Below are 23450 nucleotides of genomic sequence, written 5' to 3' on the forward strand. Positions count from 1 at the left end.
GCTAAAGAAGTTTACTTCTTACCTTATCCTGGAAATTGCAAGTCTATGTGGCGTGTTGTTGTAAACACTAAACCAAGAGGTCGAATTGAAATCAATCATGTACATGTAGAGGAGGATGAGGAAGAGAATGATGTAGCTTATCAAGCGGATGAGAGCAATCCTTCTAGGATTTCTGACACCGAGCCTCCTATCAGTCTTAAGTCTCCATTTGGAGAGGACCGCATTGTCGAATTGTCCATCGACTCTAGTTCTGGGGCTAATAAAAATGAATATGATGATGTTGCAGACTTTGATGATGATATTAATTTTTAATAGGGTAATCATTTTTAGCTTGTATTGTTTTAGCTTATATTGTTCTTTACATATATTGTTCTTGATTTGTTTATACATCCTGATGTGAGACTTTGATATTTTATAAGAAAAATTATCGCTCTTTTAAACATTTTACAAAACTGAGTATCCTTATTAGATCACACTAATATTCTGAACAGATAAATTTTTATATTATATTAAGGGGGAAAAACACGTTTTTGTGAGAACAATTTGACCTAGGTATATATAACCAAAGAAAAGAAAAGAAAAGAAAAGATAGGAGTAATATTGTAATCCTGAATTAGCAAGGACAGATAGGTATACTGCAAGATTAACATAGCTGTAAATCTGAAAAAAGCATAAACAGTGTGGTTCAGTGGTAGAACACACAGATTAACATAGCTGTTTCTCGTTATTTTCCCATTTTTTCTTTCTCTCCTTCCTATTTATTGTGATTAAGTTCTTAAGCTACTTGCTTTTATACCTACAATTGACTAAAGTCTCTCACTCATTCTCCAACCAGATCTACAACACATTACACTGTGTGGTGTGCAGCCATGCACATAAATCATTGCTAGGTTACTCAGAAATAAATATCAGATAATAAAGCATTTATTTGTCTTTAATATTATTTTAATATTGTCTTTAATATATATGTAGGTCATGGCTCCTCAGGTCAAGGGTAAAGATGTCAAGGGTCATAGAGGTTCTCGTACCACTGCCGCAGCCGCTATTTCAACCACCTCCACTTCTTCTGGGACTTCGATTGTGCCAGATTTTCAGTCAGGACCACTTAGCCAGCAACCGTATTTGATGGTACTTAATCCAGGCTACAGAGGTCTTCCTCCACCAAGTTGGCCTACTCCAGGATGTATGGGTCCCCCTCTTCCATCCCCTCTTCCAATTTCGATTCCTCTTCCGCTTCGCAATTCTAGTCTATTAGTTGATTCAAAGACACCTGGAAGCTCTAGTACATCTCCTCCATCGGAGACTACATCGATTCCTAATAGTGTCACAAAAGAAAGATTGGTTCCTGATGGAAAAACAAGGTAAAATTTGGATCTCTCCACAACTAAATACATGTTGATTAAACAAGGTAATTATTAATTTTGTTTGTATATGTTTTCACTAGTTATATGCTTCCTGATTATGATTAAAGTGCTAATAGACTAAAGATATATGTTTACTACTATATTTTAATTTTAGATTAAAGTGCTAATGACTTAAAACTATTTTTTTAGTTTCCTAACTTTTCAATTCTTTATGAAATTATCAGTTGGTTACCTTTCCTTCCTGGTTCTCAGAAGATTACAGAGATCATCAAGAAACGATATGATAAACCGTACAAAAAGTTTGGAGATGTCCCCCTTCCGATAAAGGAGCTTTGGTTTAAGGAGTGGAAGTTAAAAAGTGTTGGATTGAATAAAATTATTTTGGATTGAAATATAGTAGGTGATTAGTTGATAGTTGATTTTATTTGGATTTATAGAACAAGTGAGAAACTATTTTAAATTTGGCTTAACACAGGCCCTAGTTTTCAATAGCAGCACCAATTTCTATTTGGAGCAATTTATAATGTTGTTCTTATTTTTGTTCTGTGTGTAATATAGTCAAAGTGAAAGAGTTATGTGCTCTTTGTTTTCTTTGTTCTTTCTTTTTTAATCATAACTTGTCTTTAATCATAACTTGATTGAATATTGTTCATGTGATTTGAATCTTATAAGTAGCAACTTGATGAGTATGTGCAGAGCCACTTTCTTATTGATGATGATGATGATGAGTTTTTCTGGAGGACTTTCAAGTATAGGACAAGTAAGTGATTTAGGCAAATGATGTTAGATATCTGTGAGGGTGTGGATACGACCCACGAATGTCTAATTCCTGCTTGCAAAAAGGTGTTGGAAAGGTACTGGGAAACAGATGAGAAATGGAAAAATATAAGGAAAAAAGCAAGGGAGAATCGAGCGTCACTCTTAGGTGGTTCTGTTCATTGCGGTGGTTCTATTCCATTGAGTTCAACTATAGAGAGGATAGTAACATAATTTAAGTGGCTTTAGATCTTATTTAATAGACATATATTTATGTAAAATTTTTCTTATTTTGTGTTTTATGTGGAACAGAAGAAGCAGTTGGGCCGTACACCAACCCACGAGGAGGTCTTCAAAGAAACCCACACACTTAAAAGTGACAAGTCTAAATGGGTGGACAAGCGCTCTCAAGACACTCATGTGAGATATAGCATAAATGTTAAATTAATGTACATGCTGCCACTTGAATATTTATATACACACATGCATGTATATATTTGAGTTAAAATATTTACAATTTTGTTGTCTGAAGCTAAAATTGCAATGCCCCACATGTTCTGATACTTAAGTTTTCTCCCTTTGGTCATTGATGATTTGCTACTTTACTTGCAAGATAGCTCAGTTACTTTGCATTCAAACATTTGCAAAATTGTTTTCCGTCTCTTCCCGCTACAGTCATGAGGGAAAGTGTCATTGCTAGAGCTTTCTGCCATCACTGATTTTAGAATGTACTGCATTACTTGTTGCATTAGTTGGAATGTACTGCATTCACTTGTTGCATTAGTTGGATATGGTGGACGGTGGAAAACTGGTGCTGGGACATTAACATTGCATTTGGGGTTGGTTGGAATCTATTGCATCCCTACTGCAGTGTTCATCTTTGTGATTTTGGTCATCAAGAATTATATTTGGAGTCTCAATATTGGACATAATGCACAATTATGTACTTATGAAGATGGTTATAATAATTTGTCTAGAGTATGAAAACTGGAGGAACAAGCACTGTACTTCCATGTAATATGGTTTATCATTATATCAAGGCCATTAATCCCATTATGGCCTTATAAATTTACATAAATAATTAAATGTACACAAATAAAATAAGATGTATGTCCCTTAGATTATTCATTTCTGATGGATGGTAGTTTCAAATATTCATATTTGTTACTTAAAAACAAAATGACCGAATAAAAATTAGGCAGAGTATTAGAAAATATTGTGGAGATGCAAGACATTAGAGCTAATCAACTTCACCTATTGAATATATAGTTATTAAAAGTATACTATATATTGTGTACTATATTGTTTGAAACTTGATTTATATAATTGATATAATCATTGTGCAACAGGAGAAGTTTATAAAAAAGTTGGCAGAAGTTCAGGCCCAACATGCCGAGGCTCAAGCACAGGGAATGGAGCTATCACCAATTGATGAAGACTTGATTTAGGAGGAAGTGTGTGGTGGGCAAAAGAAGAATCGAGTTTACGAAAAAGGGTTATTCTTTTCTAGCTCTATCAAGTCTGGAACTACTTTTGCCAATTCTGTATCTGAAAGAGCACCTAAAAATCAAAATTCTGTTCCTGATTTGCGAGAACAGATTTATAATCTCAATGAAGAGCTTTTTCATCATGTTACTCAACAAACATATGAGCGTATTAGTAAGTTGTTAGATACACACTTGGCTCCTTTGGAAAAGACTCAAAAGAAGTTAGAAAAGTTGGAACTGGAAATTGGAAAGGTCAAGAAGGAAAAGCTAAAACAGAAGAGATGGAATGAGGCTTATGTTAGCTATTATGAGAAGGTTAAAGCGTCAAGTAGTTCTAATGTAGTTCCACTACCACTGCCACCCTCAATGTCTTCGGATGAGGACTATGATGATGATGAGGATGAAGATGACACTGAAGACTATAGCTGATAGTTTTAGTATGGTTGAACAATATACTAGGAATTATAGTTGATGATCAATACACTTTGTTTATGTTTTGAATTATATTGACTTGCTTGTTTATAGTACTTTTCTTTTAGTTTGATAATATGATGATTTGTTTATTTTTTGAAATATTATAAATATTTGAATACAAATTAGATAAAATTTGTATTAAATTTATATTTATTTTGTATGAAAACAAGTTTATTTTGTAATTGGAAAAATAAAAAAATTCTATTTTACCTTACTGACGGATTTTCTGTCTATAATCAAAGTGGGAGATGATTTTCCAAGGTTCAAATTATAGACGAAAAATCCGTCGAAAACTTCGTCGCCTTCGAGAAATGGATGGAGAATTTACAGAGAGAAAATCCATTGATAACTGGTAAAAATCCGTCAGTAATTATCCAACAGGAAAAAATCCGTCGGTAAATAATTTCCGACGGGGCTTTTATAGAGGGACAAAATCTGTCGGTAATTTTATCGGTAACCAAAAATCCGTCTGTAATAAAGACTAAATCTATTTGTAAATCTGTCTGTATTAATCCATTTTCTAGTTGTGAATTGATTCTTACTCCATTTAAAGTGGAACACTTGTTTTTATTGACATGATTAAAGCTTAGTTTGGTAAAGATTTTCGAAGAGGTGCTTGTGCTTTTTAAAAGCTCAAGCTCCTCATTTTGTGTTTGGTAAATCAAAAAGACCATGTGCTTGTGCTTGCAGCTTTTAAAAGATTCAGATACTTTTGAAAGTACCTAAGATAGAGCTTTTTAAAACTTTCTTGTGCTTTTCAAAATTTAAAAGTCTAATATAACCTCATATGTTAAATAATTTTCAAATTTAATACTTGTATTTATGTCTATTATAGTATTTTTAAATTTTAAAAGCTATTTTACTAAACACAAATGTTGTTACTTGTGTTTATCGAAAGCCATTTTTAATTTGATTTACCAAACATAAATGCTACAACTTTTAAAAAGCCATCTTTTAAAAATTAGCTTTTATAAGTTACTTTTGAAAAGTAAAAGCTTTACCAAACTAAGCCTAAGTGCTGAGTGAATGGCAATAATTGTTTCATAGGAACCAATGATGTAGATTAACACTTTGTTTGATTAATTTTTAAATCAAGTCATTCTGCCATTTAAGTACGCCAGTTTTGAATTAAACATAGTTAATTAAAGTTTTTCAATGCAAATATCTATGCAATTTTTTCATCCTATTCTATGAATGGTTGAAAATATTCATTTAGTGGATTCTCTTGTCCTGTGAAGTGTATATTTTATACCGTTAATTTGAAAATATATATAATATTGTTATGGGTTATTGGCTTTTTTAAATTAGTTTCTACTTTTTTCTTATCAAAACAATTTGCATATACGGGGATTGAAAGAATGATACATAAATACACCCTAATGCAAGTAGGATACATCATATATATATTTATTATATAATTCACTTATTTTTATATGTCACATTATTTCTTTTTAAGGACCACCTAAAATTGAAAGTCGGATACATGAGGTTGATGTTTATTTTAAGATGAAACTACCATGTGTAAGTTTGAACTAACCTCTATTATTTCTACTACCAATTTCTGCATAATATGTTAAAATTAGTTGTGGAATAATAGTTTAAATATGAGTGGATAATCTCTAATTCCATATTACTTGTTAAACTTTGTAATAGATAGATCGATCCACACACGAGACCTGCATGATGACTTGATTTAAAAATGAGAAATAACAATAACATAAAACAAAGTAGCTTGGTACTAATAAACTTACACACATTTGAATGAACCATACAACAAATTAGAAAAGAACATACAACTCTAACACTTACACAACATAAGACAACTAAAGACACACTCCATACAATGGGGATACCCATCTGGCTTTACTAACAACTAATGCCTAATGACTCTAAAGACATTAATGTAAGCCATGATTCCATACACTAAACCATAAACTAACAACTTAAGATCTAGAGACTACAACACAATCAGCATACTATTTAACTACTCCAGCCTTGACAAATCATCACACCATATAAAGGCTGTCTGCATGAAGCGTGACTGAGTTTACAGACATATGATCCTCCCAGCTCCGGTGCAATAAATGCTCCCTCCTTACAAAGTGGCTCCTCAATTTTGAAAGCAAGAGGTCTATCTTTTTAGCATCATTTGCAAACCTTGTCCTAAATTCCATAACCAAAATGATGTCCTTCTAAGGGAACATGGTGGGATTGTAAGGAACGCCAAGACCTGAAACCCTAAGTTTCTTTTCCCACCAAAGCTGATTTTGGGAATCTCTCTTAATAGACCATACTAACACGGTTTTGTTATATCCAACTTTCTCAGTTGATATAAATCCAACACCGTCGTAAAAGTGTGTGAGTGCATGGTCCATGGACTTCGCCTCAACTGGGACTTCGTTTTGATAGAACACCCGTTGCTACAGTGAGAACACTGCTATCACTGAAGGATCAGTGAAGTTAAGACCATTCCATCCAATCCAATATACAAATCCATCGACCACAATTGATTTGGGGCTCAATTTCTGAACCTGGGTCTGAGCAATCCCAGAATGAGTCCAATAATTGTCATTTGAACTATAGAGACTCCATGACATGTTAGTATCTGAGTAGTGTTTCTTGTATACATGAACAATGCAATATTCCATTGAATGGTTCAGGAACCCAAATGCATAAAGAGAAACTACATGGCAACAGTGCTGCCTTGCTTCATCAGAAATAGTATGGAATTGTTGAATTAATGGATTCCAAATTAGGAGACTGGAATCTAATCCTTCTTGAGAAAACTGTATACAGTGCACACCGTGGCAAGAACCAATAATCAAGTACCAACCGAATTGATTTATCACAATTGGAATGTTTAGAGGGATCTGCTGAGGACAATCGACATTGGTTCTTGTAAACCATATGGAATTTTCTTCCATAGATGGAAGACCAACTCTAATAATTACATTCCTATTCTTGTCTTTGTTCTCGAACCAATTCTGCTTGGCAAACATTGGGGGTAGAAAGCCTACCATTCTACGTCTTGTTTAAGCATCTACATCTTTCCACCGTCTTTGGATCACTCTTGGTAAATATCTTCAAAAGTATGTCCTGACCGAGATAAGGTAGTTGTGCTTTCTTCGTTGTTGTGCCTTCCATTGTAGACAAACAGTTTAAAATTATGGTTGACATGTTATTAGGTAATGGTTGGGTTGTTGGTGCTTTGATACTATCCATGTTTGCCAAGTGTTATCGGTGGTGATTAATCAGGGAATAGCCAATGTGTCTTCGCATTTGAAAGGGGTGAGTTAATGAGCAATAGTTTGTGAAGTACTCATTTTTTATATCACCACTATATAATAAAATATTCTTGTTAACACAATTCCTAGGTCACACATGATATAGTTTTGACAAAGATTTTTTTTTGTAATACACAATTTATTTGATTTTTTTTGCATAATATTTTTCCTCTCATTTACCTGCCTTTCATCACAGTTTTCAAAGTTTTCTGAATTGTATATCTTCTTGGTCAGTTTTTTGTACTTTGTTAAAATAAGCTTTATAAACAATACATCTATTATTTTCTAGATATATATATTCAGATAACTTATTTATTGAATCTTACTAAAAGTAATGAATGTGTGTTCCCTTTTATTTGGTTCGAAAATCGATGACACTTCTTTTTAACTTATTTAGTATAATCTCCCATGTGCTAACAAAAACTATTGTTGTAATAGAAAAACATGTATTCACTTATACTTTATTAGCATTCATTAGTCAAAATATCCACTTTTATAACTATAGTAATTCCAAAGGCATTAATTCTTTGCTTTTAAATTGCACCATCTGGGATCGAGAAAAATAATAAATAATTCTATTGTTTAGCACCAATATGATAACCTTGATAACTACATCTCATTTTGTAGACTCTTTTAGTATATATTTTGTTGTAGAAAAACAAAGGCTATCATTCCAACTTCACTTAAGAAATACTCGAGACTCCCACCCTAATGATAATTTTTTAGGAAGGCTCATTGTATTTTTCCAGTATAAATATGTCTTATATATTTTATAAACTATTCATAAAAGTTTCTTATCTTTCTAACTTTCTTTGACTTGCTAAAAATTTTTCTCTATTCTAATTTTTTTATTCAACTAAAGTTATTCCCTCTAATGCTTTACCAAAGTTACAAAAAATATGTCAGCATGAATCATAAAACATCCTATCAATATTTATAATTTAATAACTATATTCAACTATACACCTCAACATAATGAATTATTTAGTACTTTGCTTGGTTTGTGCCACTACACCTGCTTAGTTTAGGCCTACTAAAAAATTTATATTCAACAATCGAGATGATATTTTTGACAAAGTTTTGAAACAATTTTGTTAGTAATTTTTTTTAGTTTATATTTAGAAATCACGAATTCAGCAAGTTACTCTATTCATTTATATTTAGTAGTGAGGTCATACCCAAACTATATGAAAATCAGGTTCAGTATTCACCAGATTGACTTTATCATAGTTTCTTGAAAATTGCTTGCAGATCAAGTTCTGCAACATCATGTAAACCCTGCTAAAATCGGTAAATAATTAGTCAATAAATTGAATTTTAGTTAGAAAAGCTAAAAATTCAAAAATAATATCAAAATAGGATAGAGCTCATCGAAACGAGAATTTTGATACCAATTTCGATTATTTGGCCCAAAGTTGGACCGGAAGGATCGATCCGGTTGAACCAAGGCCCAAACCGGGCCCGTGGGTCCAACCGGATCCATAATATAAAGGAAACAGCATCTCTCTTCTCCCTCATTAGTTGCTGCAATGCCAAAACAGAATTGGAGGAAAGGGAGAGAAGCTCTCAAACCCTAACCCTTTGATCCACCATAACTCCTCCATCCGGGCTCCGATCGCCGCACCGTTCGCAGCCACGCGCTCATCGTGTCGAGCTCTACCTTTCTATCCAAACAATTTCACTGGTAAGTCTCCTATTAAGTTCAGAATCTCTATCTCTCTTTCTTGGTAAACTTGAAAAACCTATGGTGAATCTTGTCCAATTTTTGTGTTCTAGATTCAAGTTAGCTTCCGGAACTTGTGGGCTCAAGCTATTGAGCATTTGGGTATGGTAAGAACACTCTAACCCTAGCTCAATCTTGTTTTTGGTAATAGAAAACTAAATTGGAACATATATATGTGTATTAGGTGCATGTTAAGTGGGTGTTTATACATTGGAATTAAATTGGGATTACTTGGAGGTTTATTGGTGACCAAGGCTTGTTTTAGGGCTGTTTAATTGAGCTTGGAAGGGCTGTAATTGTGCGTTGTGAGCCTGCCTTGGGTGAATTAAGTGATCGGCCAAGGTATGGTTTAAGTTTCTCACGTTTAATATTTACGGTGTTGTGAAAACTTAGGTTAGAGGAACCGTAGGATAAGTTGAATTGTTAAGGTATTTAATGAGTAGCTTTGTATTGTTGTTAGCATAATTGTTGGTGAACATATATTGGGATTAGAAGGCCTTGAGATTATTAATTTTATGCCCTTGGACTTGCTTATGATGGGTGGTGTTGGTGTTGATATAAATTGATGATTATGGTTAGTGTTTGTTATTGAAAGTTGTTATGTGAGTTGATGGTTTAATGTATGTGTGAGGGTTGATGATGGAATTAATGGATTGGTAACATGTTGATGGAATATTGTGTGTGAAAGGTTGATATTGCATAAGTGGAATGGTAATTGTAAAGGGTTGTTCATATATTTATATATGTTTTATGCTAAATGTAAGTTAAGATTATGGCTCATTGGATTAGTTAGAAATAGCTTGAAATGGTTGATGAGGTGAAAATGGATGTGTTAGCAAATGTATGTTTTATAGGTAAGGAATTATGAATGTGGTGAAAATGAGGTTTTGAAAGTGTTTTAGCAAAAATGATTTTTGGGTGAACTTTGAAGGTCCATAATTTACTCCATAAATTCTAGTTTGAGGTGTGATTTATTGCAAATAAAAGATGGTTTTAAGAGCTTTTGATTGATACTAATTTTGTGAAAAATGGAATTTCGTAGAGAGAGTTATGGACATTACAAGTTTGGTGTATAAAGCTGTATTGCAGGGTGGCAAAAATTGGTTGCAGAATGCTTCTGAGCATTCTGTCCCATTTTTTTTAAAAACGCGCCATCCACGTGTACGCATGGCGTAGAATTTTGGCAACGCATGCGCGAGAGGCATGCGCACGCGTGTGTGCATATTCACGCGTACGCATGACTCATGCGTACGCGTGACTTGATGTATGATCCATGCGTGCGCGTGGCCTACGCGTACGCGTGGATGCTGCCTGCTGGAAAAACCAGGTTTGACTGTTTTTTAACTAATTTTTCACTTCTAAACCTCCATTTTCTTCCTTTTAGACTTAAGGTATAGTGTTAAGTCCAGTAGATAAAAGAAGCTAGGAAAATAGGGTAACTTGGAGGTGAAGTAAAGTCGAAAAGGTGGTAATTTAGGTGTGAGAAGGCAGGTGGTACAAATATATATATATATATATATATATATAAGTGTCACAAAACTGAATAATGAAAGGAATAAATATCGCACCTGAGCACTCTTTCTTGAAAGTGCGACCCCAGGAGATGGTAGAAGGTGAGGATCCCCTTCTCTGTTCCTCCTGGTATTGTAAAATCGCCCCCATCGAGATGGTGGGAGGTTAGGATCCCCTCCTTTATTCCTCCTGGGCATATGAGAACGTACCTCTTGGGTAAACGCAAGAGTTGTGATTTCACCCCACTTGCTCCAGGTTGGTTAGTATAGAGGCTCCCCGGGTAGACGCAAGAATTGTGGTTTCGCCCCACTTGCTCCGGGCTATGATGAGTTATGTATTAAGGTGCAATGACATGATGAGTAAGTAATGAATGATTATGAAATGTTAATGATGGTATCTGAGATACGAGTTTCCCTGGGTAAGAACCGTGGCTTGCCACCACGTATTCCAGGTTGAATCGCGACACTCTGTTGACCCTACGTCGTAAGGGTGACCGGGCACGTTTAAATTTCTGAGTATGGATAGCCCCCATTGAGTGATTATATGATGAATGAATGTGAACTCTATGCATAGACTCTTGGGGATGCGCGACGGGGGACAGTCCAAGGTTTTCGGACTTGTCGGGTTGGCTGGATAACCGACAGGTGGGCCCCATCAGCCATAGAACAGGCATGCATCATATGCATTTATTTGTATTGGTTGCTATGCATTTCCTGAGTTTGCCTAACTGATATATATATCACCTACTATTTGTTATACTTGCTATTTATACTATTTAATCATTACTTGTGCGTGAACTTGTTTGGTTGCTTGTTTCTATTACATTATGAATGATAGAGGAAATGGAGAAATGGGTTGGCGTTGGGTTAGGGTTAAACTTGAGTAAGTTAGGCAGATTTAGAATACCTACCCCTGTTTATGGCTTCTGTTTAGTACTTAAGTTGGTTAATTGAATAACGGAGTTCTAGGATTGCCTATGGCATTCTCAGGACCGTATTTCTTATACGCGTGGCACTTTTACCATGCTGAGAACCTCCGGTTCTCATTCCATATTGTATTGTTGTTTTTCAAATGCAGGTCGAAAGGCTCCTCGTTAGGCGTCTGGATCCTGGGAAGCGAAGTAGTCCTTGGGCATATTTGGACTTTCTACCTGTATATATGTATATATGTATTTAGCTTACTCTCCAAGTAACTTATATATGCTGCTCCTCTTAGATGTTGAGGGAGAGATAGGAGTTTTCTTTGATATTTTGGTGTATTTTGGGATATTTTGGGAACTCTTATGTATATATATGTATATATGTATCCTCCGGCCAGCCTTAGCTTCGCAGGCTGAGTCAGGGGCTAGTTATGATGTTTCCTTGGCTTTCCTTTCTTCTTTTATTTATTTTTTTTTATCATGTTCCTATTTAGTTTCTTAGCACGCAAGTAATCTTTTCCGTTGAGCGTTGCACTTTTCATTTTTTGCGATTTTTGTTTACCATTTTGTTTCAAGGCTCCTAGTATATTATATTCTTCTCTATTATGTATTTATTTTGCTATTTAGAGGTCCGTAACACCACACTACCTATGTTCTACGACTTAAGCGTAAAATTCTGTGTAGTAGGGTGTTACACATCAAGCATCACCTATATTGATCAGTCCTTATGCAACCTGCTCTACTTTCTAACTTATTAATCTCTCTATCTTTGTATGCTATCCCTTAGTTGATTCTAAATTCAAGGAAGCATTGAGTGATGGCTGTTTTGAAGAAATTTCTTCTATCAGGCAGAACACCATACAGATAGAGCCTCGGTTAGTGTTTCACTTATAGTATGAATTTCTTAATTATCATCATATGTGTCCCTACAATATTGACAATGTGATTAGAGCACTTTATTCCCAAGTAAGCTCTAACCCAAACTTCTTAAAAAATGGTTTTAGTATCCACAATGTTATCTTTATCCTAGTTTCTTGAAAACTAGTTTAATATCACCTTCTGTAATATTGAGCCACACAATTCTGACCACTCCTTATGCAGCCTGGTCTAAATTTTGAATTATTACTGGTAATATGATATGTCTGGCATCCCTTAAAAACCTTAAACCTTGTGAAAGCATTGACTGATAGCCAGTTTGGAGAAATTTCTTTTGTCAGTCTGAACACCATACAGATAGAGATTGAATTGGCATTGTATCTAGACTCTGAATCCCTTCCTTATTATGATATATGTTCTATGAATATTGACCATTTGATCAGAGTACTTATTTGTGAAGTTAATTTGATATCTTTGTTGGAAACATAGAAATCTTTCTCCGTTCTTTTAAAGAAGTAATATCAAATCATGCTTTTTCATGAAATGTTTTACCATGAATAAGAACCTGACTGAACACTCATCATGCAACTTGTTTCATTTGTCAAAATATTTTGATATCTTTGTTGGGAACATGAAAATCTTCTTCAATTTATAATCTTTACTCTTCAAAAATCTATTTTTCATAAAGTGCTTTACCAAAACTATGTTAAATTTTGTTGAATTATTGTTCTTGATTTTTTTCATTATATCCTTTTTATATGTTTGTATTTTAGTTTGAAACTATCTATTTGGGGACACTCATCATTCAAAAAAACTAAGTAAATTTGGGTAAGAAGATCATAATAATTTTTTTAATGCGTTACTTGTCATGATGTGGAACCTTTTGCACGTTAAGTGTTTAGCATAATACTTGCTGACCAATATAACTACATCCACCAAAATTATCTTAGTTATAATAACCTAGTTTTGATAAAATCCTCCCCCAGACATTAAAAATCACAAATGTCCTTCTTAACACTATTTCTTGCTTCCTATATTAGTCAACTCTAACCCAAACTTCATAAAAAATGGTTTTAGTATCCACAATGTTATCTTTATCCTAGTTTCTTGAAAACTGGTTTAATATCACCTTTTGCATCATTGAGCCACACAATTCTGACCACTCATTATGCAGTCTGGTCTAAATTCTGACTTATTACTGGTAATATGATATGTATGGCATTCCTTAAAAACCTTAAACCTCGTGAAAGCATTGACTGATTGCTAGTTTGGAGAAATTTCTTCTGTGAGTCTGAATAGCATACAAATAGAGCCTGGATTGGTGTTGTACCTAGACTCGGAATGTAGGGTATAAAATAAGACTTCATGATTTGTTTACTTCAGATACCAATGATTTGCTTAATTCATTACTTGTGATGAGTTAGAACCTTTAGCATGGTGAGTGTGTAGCATAAGACTTCATGACCAATAAAACTACAAATTTATATAATGGTAGGACCTTAAATGCCTACTTTTGATAAAATCCCCTGTTAAGCTCATTTCTTGATAGATGTATTAGTGAGGTGTAGCCCAAACTGGATGGAAAATCGGATTTAGTACACACGAGCTTATTTGTATCTGATGAACAGATCCTTGTGTGGTTTAGAATTTCACAATTGAATTCTCGTTGCAATATAGTTTCTAAACCAACAATAGTCCTTTCATACAAAATTTTGTTTGTCACAAGTAACAAACCCTTAATAATCCTAAAAACCGAAGTATTTAAACCTCGGGTTGTTCTCCCTAGGAATTGCAATAAAGTGTTCTTGTTATTGGTTATGAGATGTATTTTGGGGTTTTGGGGCTAATAGGCAAGAAATATAAATGGTAAGTGAAATAAACTAACAACTAGAAAAGCCTTGGCAAGGTTTGGTGGTCAAGGATCTCTATCCTTATCACTAACCACAACATGAGAATTAGCAAGGATCAACCCTATTAAGTCATCCTTTAAATAATAAAGGAAAGTCAAATGAGCTATGTCAATCCAAGTCCAAAAGTCCTAGTTCTCCACCAATTCAATTAGTGAGATCTAGAGTTAATGGCTCCCAATCGTCAATCACTTGGACATTAGTAACTCAAGAGTTCCTAAGTTACCTTCCCAAGCCAAGAGCACTAAAATCTACTCTAACATCCTTCCAAGCATTTTATCAAACACTTGGAAGGCATAAAAGGAAAACATAGTAAATCAACAACAAGAGCAAAATCTAACAACAACTAATTGCAAAGAATTAACAACAACAATTAAAAGAAACACAATTATTATGAATTACCTCTAATTGAATTGAAAGAGTAGAGAAGGAACAAGAGTAGATCTACAACAAAAGATAGAAGCAACATGAAGGAAATTACAACAAAAGAATAGAAGAATCATGATTGCAACAACAAGAATTTAGAAGCAAAAGTAGAAGAAAGCATGAGTCTAAACCTAGATCTAAGAACTAAACCTAATCCTAATCCTAATTCTAGAGAGAAGTGAGAGCTTCTCTCTCTAAAACTAACTAAAACTAATCCTAATGTGTGTAAATGATGCTAAGTGTTGATTCCTTTCAATCCTTGGTCCTTTAAATGCATTATGGCGCCAAAGTTAGTTGCAAATTGGGCCCCACAGCTCTCAAAAATCGCTGGGCACGTTTTCTATTAAAAAATCACGTGCGCCCACCGGCGCGTACGCGTACAGTGCGCGTACGCATCCCTTGCGTTTTCGTGATCCACGCGTGCGCGTACAGTGTGCGTGCGCGTAGATGAAGATATCCAAATCTTTGGCTTTTTCATGTGTTCTCCACTTTGTATGCTTTTCTCTTCACTCCTTTGATTCATCCTAGCCTTTTCAACCTGAAATCACTTAACAAACAAATCAAGGCATCTAGTGGAATCAAAGGTGAATTGAATTTAGCTAATTAAGGACCTAGAAAGCATGTTTTCACACTTAAGCACAAATTGGGAGACAATCATAAAACTATGCTATTTCATTAAATAAATGTGGGTAAAAGGTGATAAAATCTCCTAAAATCAATACAAGATAAACCCTAAATATGGGGTTTATCAGTATCCTAATTTCTTCAAAACTGCTTTAAGATCACCTTATGCAGCATAGATCTATACATTAGCAGCCTGTTCTAAATTTTGAATTATTACTCATAGTATCATTAGTATGACATGGTTAAATTACTTTTTATTTCATCAAGGCTTTGACAATGTAGCCTCCATTATAGTATCACGCTAATAACTTTCTTCACTATTTGGGCATACTTATCTCCAACATTGATAATCTGAGCAGGTTACTTTATTTCTTCTATCCCAAACAATTAGACTTGACACACTTTTTGCTAAGTTGTTCAGATTTTGCACTACATTCAATATTGACAATGTGATCATGCGTACTTTATTTCCTCTCCCAACAAAAATTGGACTTGACACTCTTCATGCAAAGTATTTCAATTTTTTCCAACTTAATGTATTCATTCACTGTCATTAAGTTTTGAAATACCACATGAGACTTAAACAATTAATAATAGGAAGCATTTGTGAGTTCTGCCATGACTTTCTTCCTTGTTGTCAACAGTTAATAATCAGATCCAACTCCATGAGTTTTGGCTGTCTAGTTTTAATTAGATAAAAAAAATTAAAATAATTAGCTCATAGTTGGAATTTGGGAGTGCTATTATGTATTTTTCTTGATATATTCAATTTATGAAGGATTCTCCTAAATGTCACCATCTAATTTATTTACCATTTTATCCTATTTATTCTTCTCCGATTACATCTTTATCTTATTAAAAATATAAATTTTAAGTTTTGGGACTAAATATCAACTCATAGCGAACTCATAACTAAAGTGCATATTATTTAACTGTCAAATAGTAGATCAAATCAATAACTTAAATACATATTCATTAAATTTAGCTCAATATGCATTATTCAATTGTGGCATTTGATTTTTAGTTCACACCTTTTTCTAATTGTTTAAGTATATATATTGGAGGATGTTTTATCATACATTATCACATAATAGGTTTAATTTCATAATTTTTATAAGTTAAAGACTTGTCATAAGAATAGACAAACCCTATTAAAAAATAGATAACACATTAAAGATTCACCAAAGTAAGAACAACAATGTGTGTGGGAACATGTAATTTGAGATAATTACATCTTCATTAGCAGCCAATTTATTAGGAAGGCTCTCTAGCATGTTTTTCATGATAATATCCTCATCGTCAAAATTTTTTATCACTGTGTACACTAAATCATACTGCTTTATATTGCCAGACTTCACATTTAGTTTAAATAACACTCGTTTATCCATTATATTGTCCTGCAATTGTGGGTAATAATCTTCTCCAACTCCCTAACCAAGTACATAGATCAAAACAACTATTTCAGTGTTCTGGTTCCTAAATACACAACATAATTAAGAGTAATTTTAAAGGAATGTGAGTTTATAAACTCAAAATTTACTTACATTTTCACAAATAATCTTGTCCGCTGACTTTTCACACAACTGTATGGTCTCTCTATCCCACAGGAGTAGTGACATGCTCCCTGTTCCATCGCACACCGTTACCTCTAATTTGTACCTAAGAGCCGATGTTCTGTGTGTGTGTCCGCACTTGCCACATTCATATCTATTTCCAATGGGGTTTCAACTTTTTTAGGGCACCTTCTGTAAAATTTGTAAAACCAATCATCCTTTCCCGCATTGATGGATACAATCGTCCCTAATATCCATATGGGACCTTCCTACAATGATGTGAAAATAATATAGGATATGAGTCATCAATGATTTTGAATAAGATTAGTTTTTTTATCAATTTACAGTAGTGTTATCCATCAATATCAAAATTTATTGTGTAAAATTTAGCCATATTAGACCTCCATGAAATTGAGAGCTTCCTCTATTGTCTTGATAGCCACACTTCCGTGTTTTAACTCATCTAAGGCAGACCAAGCATTAGGAGATGACACCTTGACCTGGCTGATCCTGGTCGAATTTGATACGGCAGGACTACTTAACCTACAATCATTAATGGTCACAAAATGTTAGATAAAACTAAAGAGTTTACCTTTTTCTTAAATCAAAATATATAGAAGATCTACAACACTAACTTGCTCTTGAATTGGATGACTTCTGTTAATTCGGGATTAATATGGACCTTCGAGATTTTAAAGTTTCTTTGCACCGATATTTTTCCATTCCACCTTGTTGCCTTAAAATATTGTAGCACAACAATAAGTGGTTCAGCTCTCTCCTCTTCAAGGTGCAGTAGGAGATGGTCAACCAACTCACCAAACAAAATGCAATTAATCCTGTTGTTTCTAAGTATATATAACACAACCAAGGATAAGGTTCTATCACCATAAATTGTCAAGAAAAAAATTTTAACTTAAACCTTTAAATGTGTATATAATACATACTCAAGGTCTTGAAGGATGATAACCAATTGCTTAGTCTCCTTCCCTTTGCTAGTGATCAAGTCCCTAGGATCTTCCTTACCAACAACCTCTCCGATCAGATCTACACTTGTTAATAATGGTATTAGCTTCTATAGAACATAAACCCAAACTTTTTTAAATGCATAATCTATGCTATAAGTATATATGACACTCACCAAACATTTCAGAATCTGATAATTTGTCAACAGTTAGAAGATTCACATAGGACTTAAGGCAGAAAGCGTCAAGGGGAAAGCTTGGCTTCTTAACATGATTGACCAAAGTCCTCTGGGAGAATGTCAATACCATCCTACTCACACCATTCTTCTCCTTATACTTGTAGTCGAACACAATAAAATTAGCCATTGTGTACATCTGAAACTCAAGAATGGCACCACGCCATTTTTTTACCAACCCCCAGGGAATAGTGCAATGAATTTTACCACCCTATTTTAGCATTACAAACAGATTTGGAAATAAGTAATATATTTTGTCTATTTCATGTATCACACTACTATAAAAATATCAACAGTAAATAGAAAGAATACATATTTCAGTGTGAGAATGATACTTTTACATCTTGGAGAATCATTTCAATCGACCTAATCTCTTTCTCATTGTATTTGCTTAAAACCTCCCATATCCTAACAACATACATTTCGAAATGTCATTGAAACTTTTTTGGATTCACATCAGTTACTAAATCAAAATTCTCTTCCATTTTTTTCAGGTTCTGCATGAAGTTGATAGGGAGAAAGTGATAAGGAGAGATAACTTTTATAAAATGCTTATTTCCCAGGGCGTAGGATTGGCTATTTAAATAGTATCATGAAAAAGTTGATGTGCCATTTTTTTTTATAAAATATTTACTTTGAATAATTTAAATAGGTTATACTCATTTTGTTTGTAAAATATTTACTGTCCAAATACATGACTTTATTACTTATTTTCTTTTGCTGTCATTTGACAACTAAATAATTATACACTTGTCATGTATAGAAATTATACACTTGTTAAACAAAGAAACATGCACTAGTTGCTTATTATATATTAATAGATAGTGTAATTAGATATCTTTTAAAAATTGTCTATAATATAATTTTCTTATCTTTTAAATTTTTAGTTTTTAATCAGTTTTTTTATTTAAATAATGTCTATAATATAATTTTTTAAAAAAATTAAAAAATAAGTTAACTTTCTATAAAAAAAAATAAGTAATTTTCTATAAAAATAGATATTTAAATTAATTAAATAATATTATTTAAATAAAAAAACTGATTAAAAACTAAAAATTTAAAAGATAAGTAATATTTTTTTAAAAAAATTAATAAAAATAAAATAACACATTTTTTTAAAAATGTATCTAACTATTATACAGTTGAGTCTTCGTGTCTTCACTATTTTTCTTCTTTATCATAGTATGCACCTACTATTTTTGTTCTGGAGTATATTTTTTTTTCTGTTTTTTTAGACTTCAGACTACTTACTTAGAAAAAAGGGGACATTTTAATTAACGAATATTATACCTTAGAAATAAAAACTATAAAATAGTAGATCTAATAATAATTAACTTTTTTTTTTGTGAAAAGATACCTATGAAAATTTTCATTTAATATTGAATACATTGTTGATCCTTGTTTTCGAGATAATATATATTGAATATTATGATTTTTATATATACGATCATATTGTCATAATTTACTCAGTGTATGGGAGCTTTACTCTTAAGGAGATCATGTTTAGTTATTACCCGCTAATATTTTTTATTACTAGGAGATATTCCATTTTTTGTTTTGTTTGTTGCATTCTATTGAAGTATTATTACATTGTACTTAAGTTTACAATTTGAAATTTTCAGTTTTTTATAATAGTGGTTTATTTAAAATATTTTAAATAATATAATTTTTTACCAATTAATGTTACTTTCACAATTATACTGAATTCTCTTTTAATTTTTTTAATTTATTAAAAAATGATTTTTTTTTTAATTTCCTAAAGTAATTTGTGCAATCATTCAGTTACATTATACGAATAACATATTTTTAAAATAAACAACTCACACACAAATATAATGAGCACAATACTTAAATAATGTGTTCGATTTGTTGCTAAGATTAGAGGTATATATGGATAATGGATCAAGTTAGAATGAATTGAATAATGTAGGAAAATTCAAGATCCAATCCGAACTCAATGCCTCTCATTAGATTCTAGTTTTTTTTTGTTTTTGTTTTTTTTTTTCAGCCAATTCAATACGATCTGAATGATAAAGAAAATAAAGAATTAAATCATTTTTATATTAAGATAATAAGACTTATATATAATAAATATTATAAATTTAATAATAATTAATATTTTATTTTATCATTTTACTATTTTTTATTTTAAAAGATCTAAATTATACGAATAAAATTGCAAACAAAAAAAAAATGCACCCAAAAAATCACAAAATTAAAAGACGATCATAAACATCAGATTTAAATTATCTCATTTTTTATTTAAAATAAAAATTCAACTCGATTCATTTTAGATAAAAAAAAAAAGAGTGAAGTTATTAATGAAAAAGTGTGTTTGTTTTGGTGCTTAAAATCGGAAGTTTGAGATTGTGATGAGTATTGTGTTTTTTAGTGAGAATAAGGAGAGAGAGAGTGAGAATTAAGATTTTAGGTTGGAGAAATTAATTAACTTAGAAAAGGTGGGGTTTTTAATTAATTTTTGTCAGATTTATTATCAAATTTTACGAGTACTATTATTTCCAAATTTGTTATTTGTTATCATAAGTTAAAATTTATTGAATATTTTCTTATAGTAAAAAAGAAAGCTTTTGAGATGATTGAAAAGCAAGGTTCAGAAAACCGGACCGGTCATCAAACCGCTCTAGTTACTGATTTATTGGTTTACTGGTCTAACCGGTTCAACCGGTGGTTCAACCGAAAAAACCGTTTTAGAGTAGAATAATAAATAAATTATAAATACACATCCTAAAATATAATTATAGTCTGATATAAATCTTAAAATATCTTCGAAATTTAAAACACTACATCAAATATCATCAACCAAATACATATGATCTTATCAAAATCCAAACTCAAAAGTTAAATAGTAATAAAAGCATATCTAAATATTAAATCCCAACATCATGGTTTATCAATAATCAAAATCCGCAAGAACTTGTTGCAAATCTGCTTCGGTGGGATGATCTTCACCTTCATTCCCACCCTGATCAGCAGAAGAAAGAGATGCAGCATAAAGACCACTACTACCACCGCCACTTTGATATAAATCAGCATCAATTTCACCTAATAAAATAGAAATGTTATCATTATATTATAAACTAACAACATTCTAATAAATCATTAGAAACTAAATATAATATACTCACGCAATAAGTCATCCACATTACTAGGAAGATCAGGCTCTTTCTCTACAACCTCTTCAGTCACCCAGAAGTCAACTTGACTGATACTTTCATAATCAATTGGATCATGCTGTGTCTTTTGCTTTCTTTTTTCCTTTTCCTTCCTAAAAAGTTAAATACAATATATGGAGATTTAATAATTTACAAATTTATTATGATAAAGATTACAAATGAAACAATATAGTATTTCATGTAACATATATTACCTGGATTTAAGACGCAAATTATAGGTAACATAAACAATGTCATTCAGTCTATCATGCTCCAATCTATTTCTTCTTTTTGTATGAATCTGGTCAAAAAGGCTCCAATTTCTCTCACACCCAGAAGAAGCAGATGCTTGGCTAAGAATGCGAACAACTATCTTTTGTAGACATGGAGCAGAGCCTCCGAATAACCTCCACCATTCATCTACCAATTATAAAACCATAACATATTATAAGATATTAATTAAGAACATAGGAGCTCAAAACAAGTTACTATTGATTAAACAAATATTCAACCATATTCTTACCAGGCTTAAGTTCAGATGCAGCTGGAATAACTTCTTGTCTATCAAAACTTTCCTTCCGATCTCTATATAAATGTATTTCTTTCATTGCCTGAACTGAATCCAAATTGTTACACTTACAATACAAGGTAACAAGATCAAGCAAACCTCGCATAACATCAGGTGCTTCTTTATAATTTTCATTATAAAAGAATTTAGGATTTAGGAAGTAAGCTGCCGCATGAAGATCTTTCTTCAAATGCTTGTCCCATCTTGAGTTGATAATATCTATGTACGGCTGATATGCAGTCTTGGATTGCCTAAAAATCTCCTTAATTGCATCTTCTGCCCTTAGCATTCCTTCATAAACATATCCCAAAGATGGGGGGTCATCAGCATCAACAACCCTTAGCAAGTAAATCAGAGGGCCCACAAGTTTACATACAGTAAAGCAATCGTCCCAAAATTTGGCGTCTAGAATAATAGCACTCACAGCTCTACTAGTAGCACTCCTTTCTAATTTGTGATCAGTGAAAATTAAATCTACAACCAATTGTTGCAACTCCTTTTTACGGTCAAAGATGCTCTTCAATGTAATAAACACAATTGCAAACCGGGTTGCACCAGGACGTACAATTTCTCTCCAATGAGGTCTTTGTCTTAGCCAAGATAAGAAAACCGTACGATTGTACACAAATACTGTGATCTTTGAAGCACGAGTTGCAAGGTTAGAAATATGCGCCATGCTGCTTATATCTTTTAAAATAAGATTAAGGCAATGAGCAGCACATGGTGACCAATAGATATTATCATATTTTCTATTGATAAGCCTACCAGCAGCAACATAATTGGCCACATTGTCAGTCACAACATGCACAATATTATTTGGGCCAATCCATTTAATCACCTCAGAAAACAAAGTACACAAGTGTGAAGCATTTTTTACCATACTGGAAGCATCTACTGATTTCACAAAGCACAAACCTTTAGAACAATACACCAAGAAATTGATTAACGTTCTTTGTCTTTGATCTGTCCAACCATCAGCCATGAGGGTACATCCAGTTTCCTTCCATGCACTCCTATAACTATCAACTAGCATTTGACTTTCTCTTTTAAGATCAGCCAACAAATGAACCCTTAACTTATCATAAGAAGGCCCCTTGTAACCAGGTCCAATATCAGCAACACCATCCAACATATCTTGGAAATATGGCGACATCACAGCATTAAATGGAATTTTACAATCCAAAAGCCACCGAGCAAATCGTTTATCAACCTCGTGTATCGCCTCTTTGTTTTGCATAACACTTTTAATACTTGGTTGAGCTCCTGGAGTTGTTCTTGGTGCAAACATAGGAGGAATGACTTTGGCTTTTTTCTTTGGATCGCCTCCAACTCCTTGCTGACTCGAGGTACGCTGCTGTTCCTATTCTTCTTGAGCTATTGCCTCATCAATTGCATCCTCTACCTCATCACCACCCTCTTCACCAAAACTTACTTTTCTTTTCTTTTTGCTGGCCTGAATATCTTTCAACAAACTTTCCATCTGTTTTTCCACATCATATGGAACTTTAGGACATTTTTTCACGTCTCCAGTAATCTTTACTAGATGTTTCTTCATCCTGTGAATTCCACCTCCATTGAAAACTTGTAGACAAAATAAACATTGATA

At 33.0% G+C, this 23450-nt stretch overlaps 3 protein-coding genes across 3 annotated transcripts; all 3 read right to left on the bottom strand.

The window, feature by feature from the left end:
• Positions 1-16470: 16470 nt before the first annotated feature.
• On the bottom strand, positions 16471-18233 carry LOC148565797 (uncharacterized). The gene is made up of 7 exons (XM_088487236.1): positions 18044-18233; positions 17850-17949; positions 17307-17448; positions 17095-17174; positions 16897-17026; positions 16585-16782; positions 16471-16500 (listed from the first exon to the last, which is right to left on the bottom strand). Exons 1-7 carry the CDS (start codon positions 18231-18233, stop codon positions 16471-16473), a joined length of 870 nt encoding a protein of 289 aa, XP_088343362.1.
• A 2781-nt stretch (positions 18234-21014) lies between these two features.
• On the bottom strand, positions 21015-22133 carry LOC110262987 (uncharacterized). Its single transcript, XM_088487237.1, has 4 exons — positions 21800-22133; positions 21492-21696; positions 21250-21389; positions 21015-21166 (listed from the first exon to the last, which is right to left on the bottom strand). Exons 1-4 carry the CDS (start codon positions 22131-22133, stop codon positions 21015-21017), a joined length of 831 nt encoding a protein of 276 aa, XP_088343363.1.
• Positions 22134-22173: 40 nt separating this feature from the next.
• LOC148565798 (uncharacterized) lies at positions 22174-23081 on the bottom strand. Its single transcript, XM_088487238.1, has 2 exons — positions 22269-23081; positions 22174-22182 (listed from the first exon to the last, which is right to left on the bottom strand). Exons 1-2 carry the CDS (start codon positions 23079-23081, stop codon positions 22174-22176), a joined length of 822 nt encoding a protein of 273 aa, XP_088343364.1.
• Positions 23082-23450: the final 369 nt, after the last annotated feature.

The sequence above is a fragment of the Arachis ipaensis genome, chromosome B5, assembly GCF_059453495.1.
Source record: "Arachis ipaensis isolate K30076 ecotype BB chromosome B5, ASM5945349v1, whole genome shotgun sequence".
In the NCBI taxonomy this organism is placed as follows: domain Eukaryota; kingdom Viridiplantae; phylum Streptophyta; class Magnoliopsida; order Fabales; family Fabaceae; genus Arachis; species Arachis ipaensis.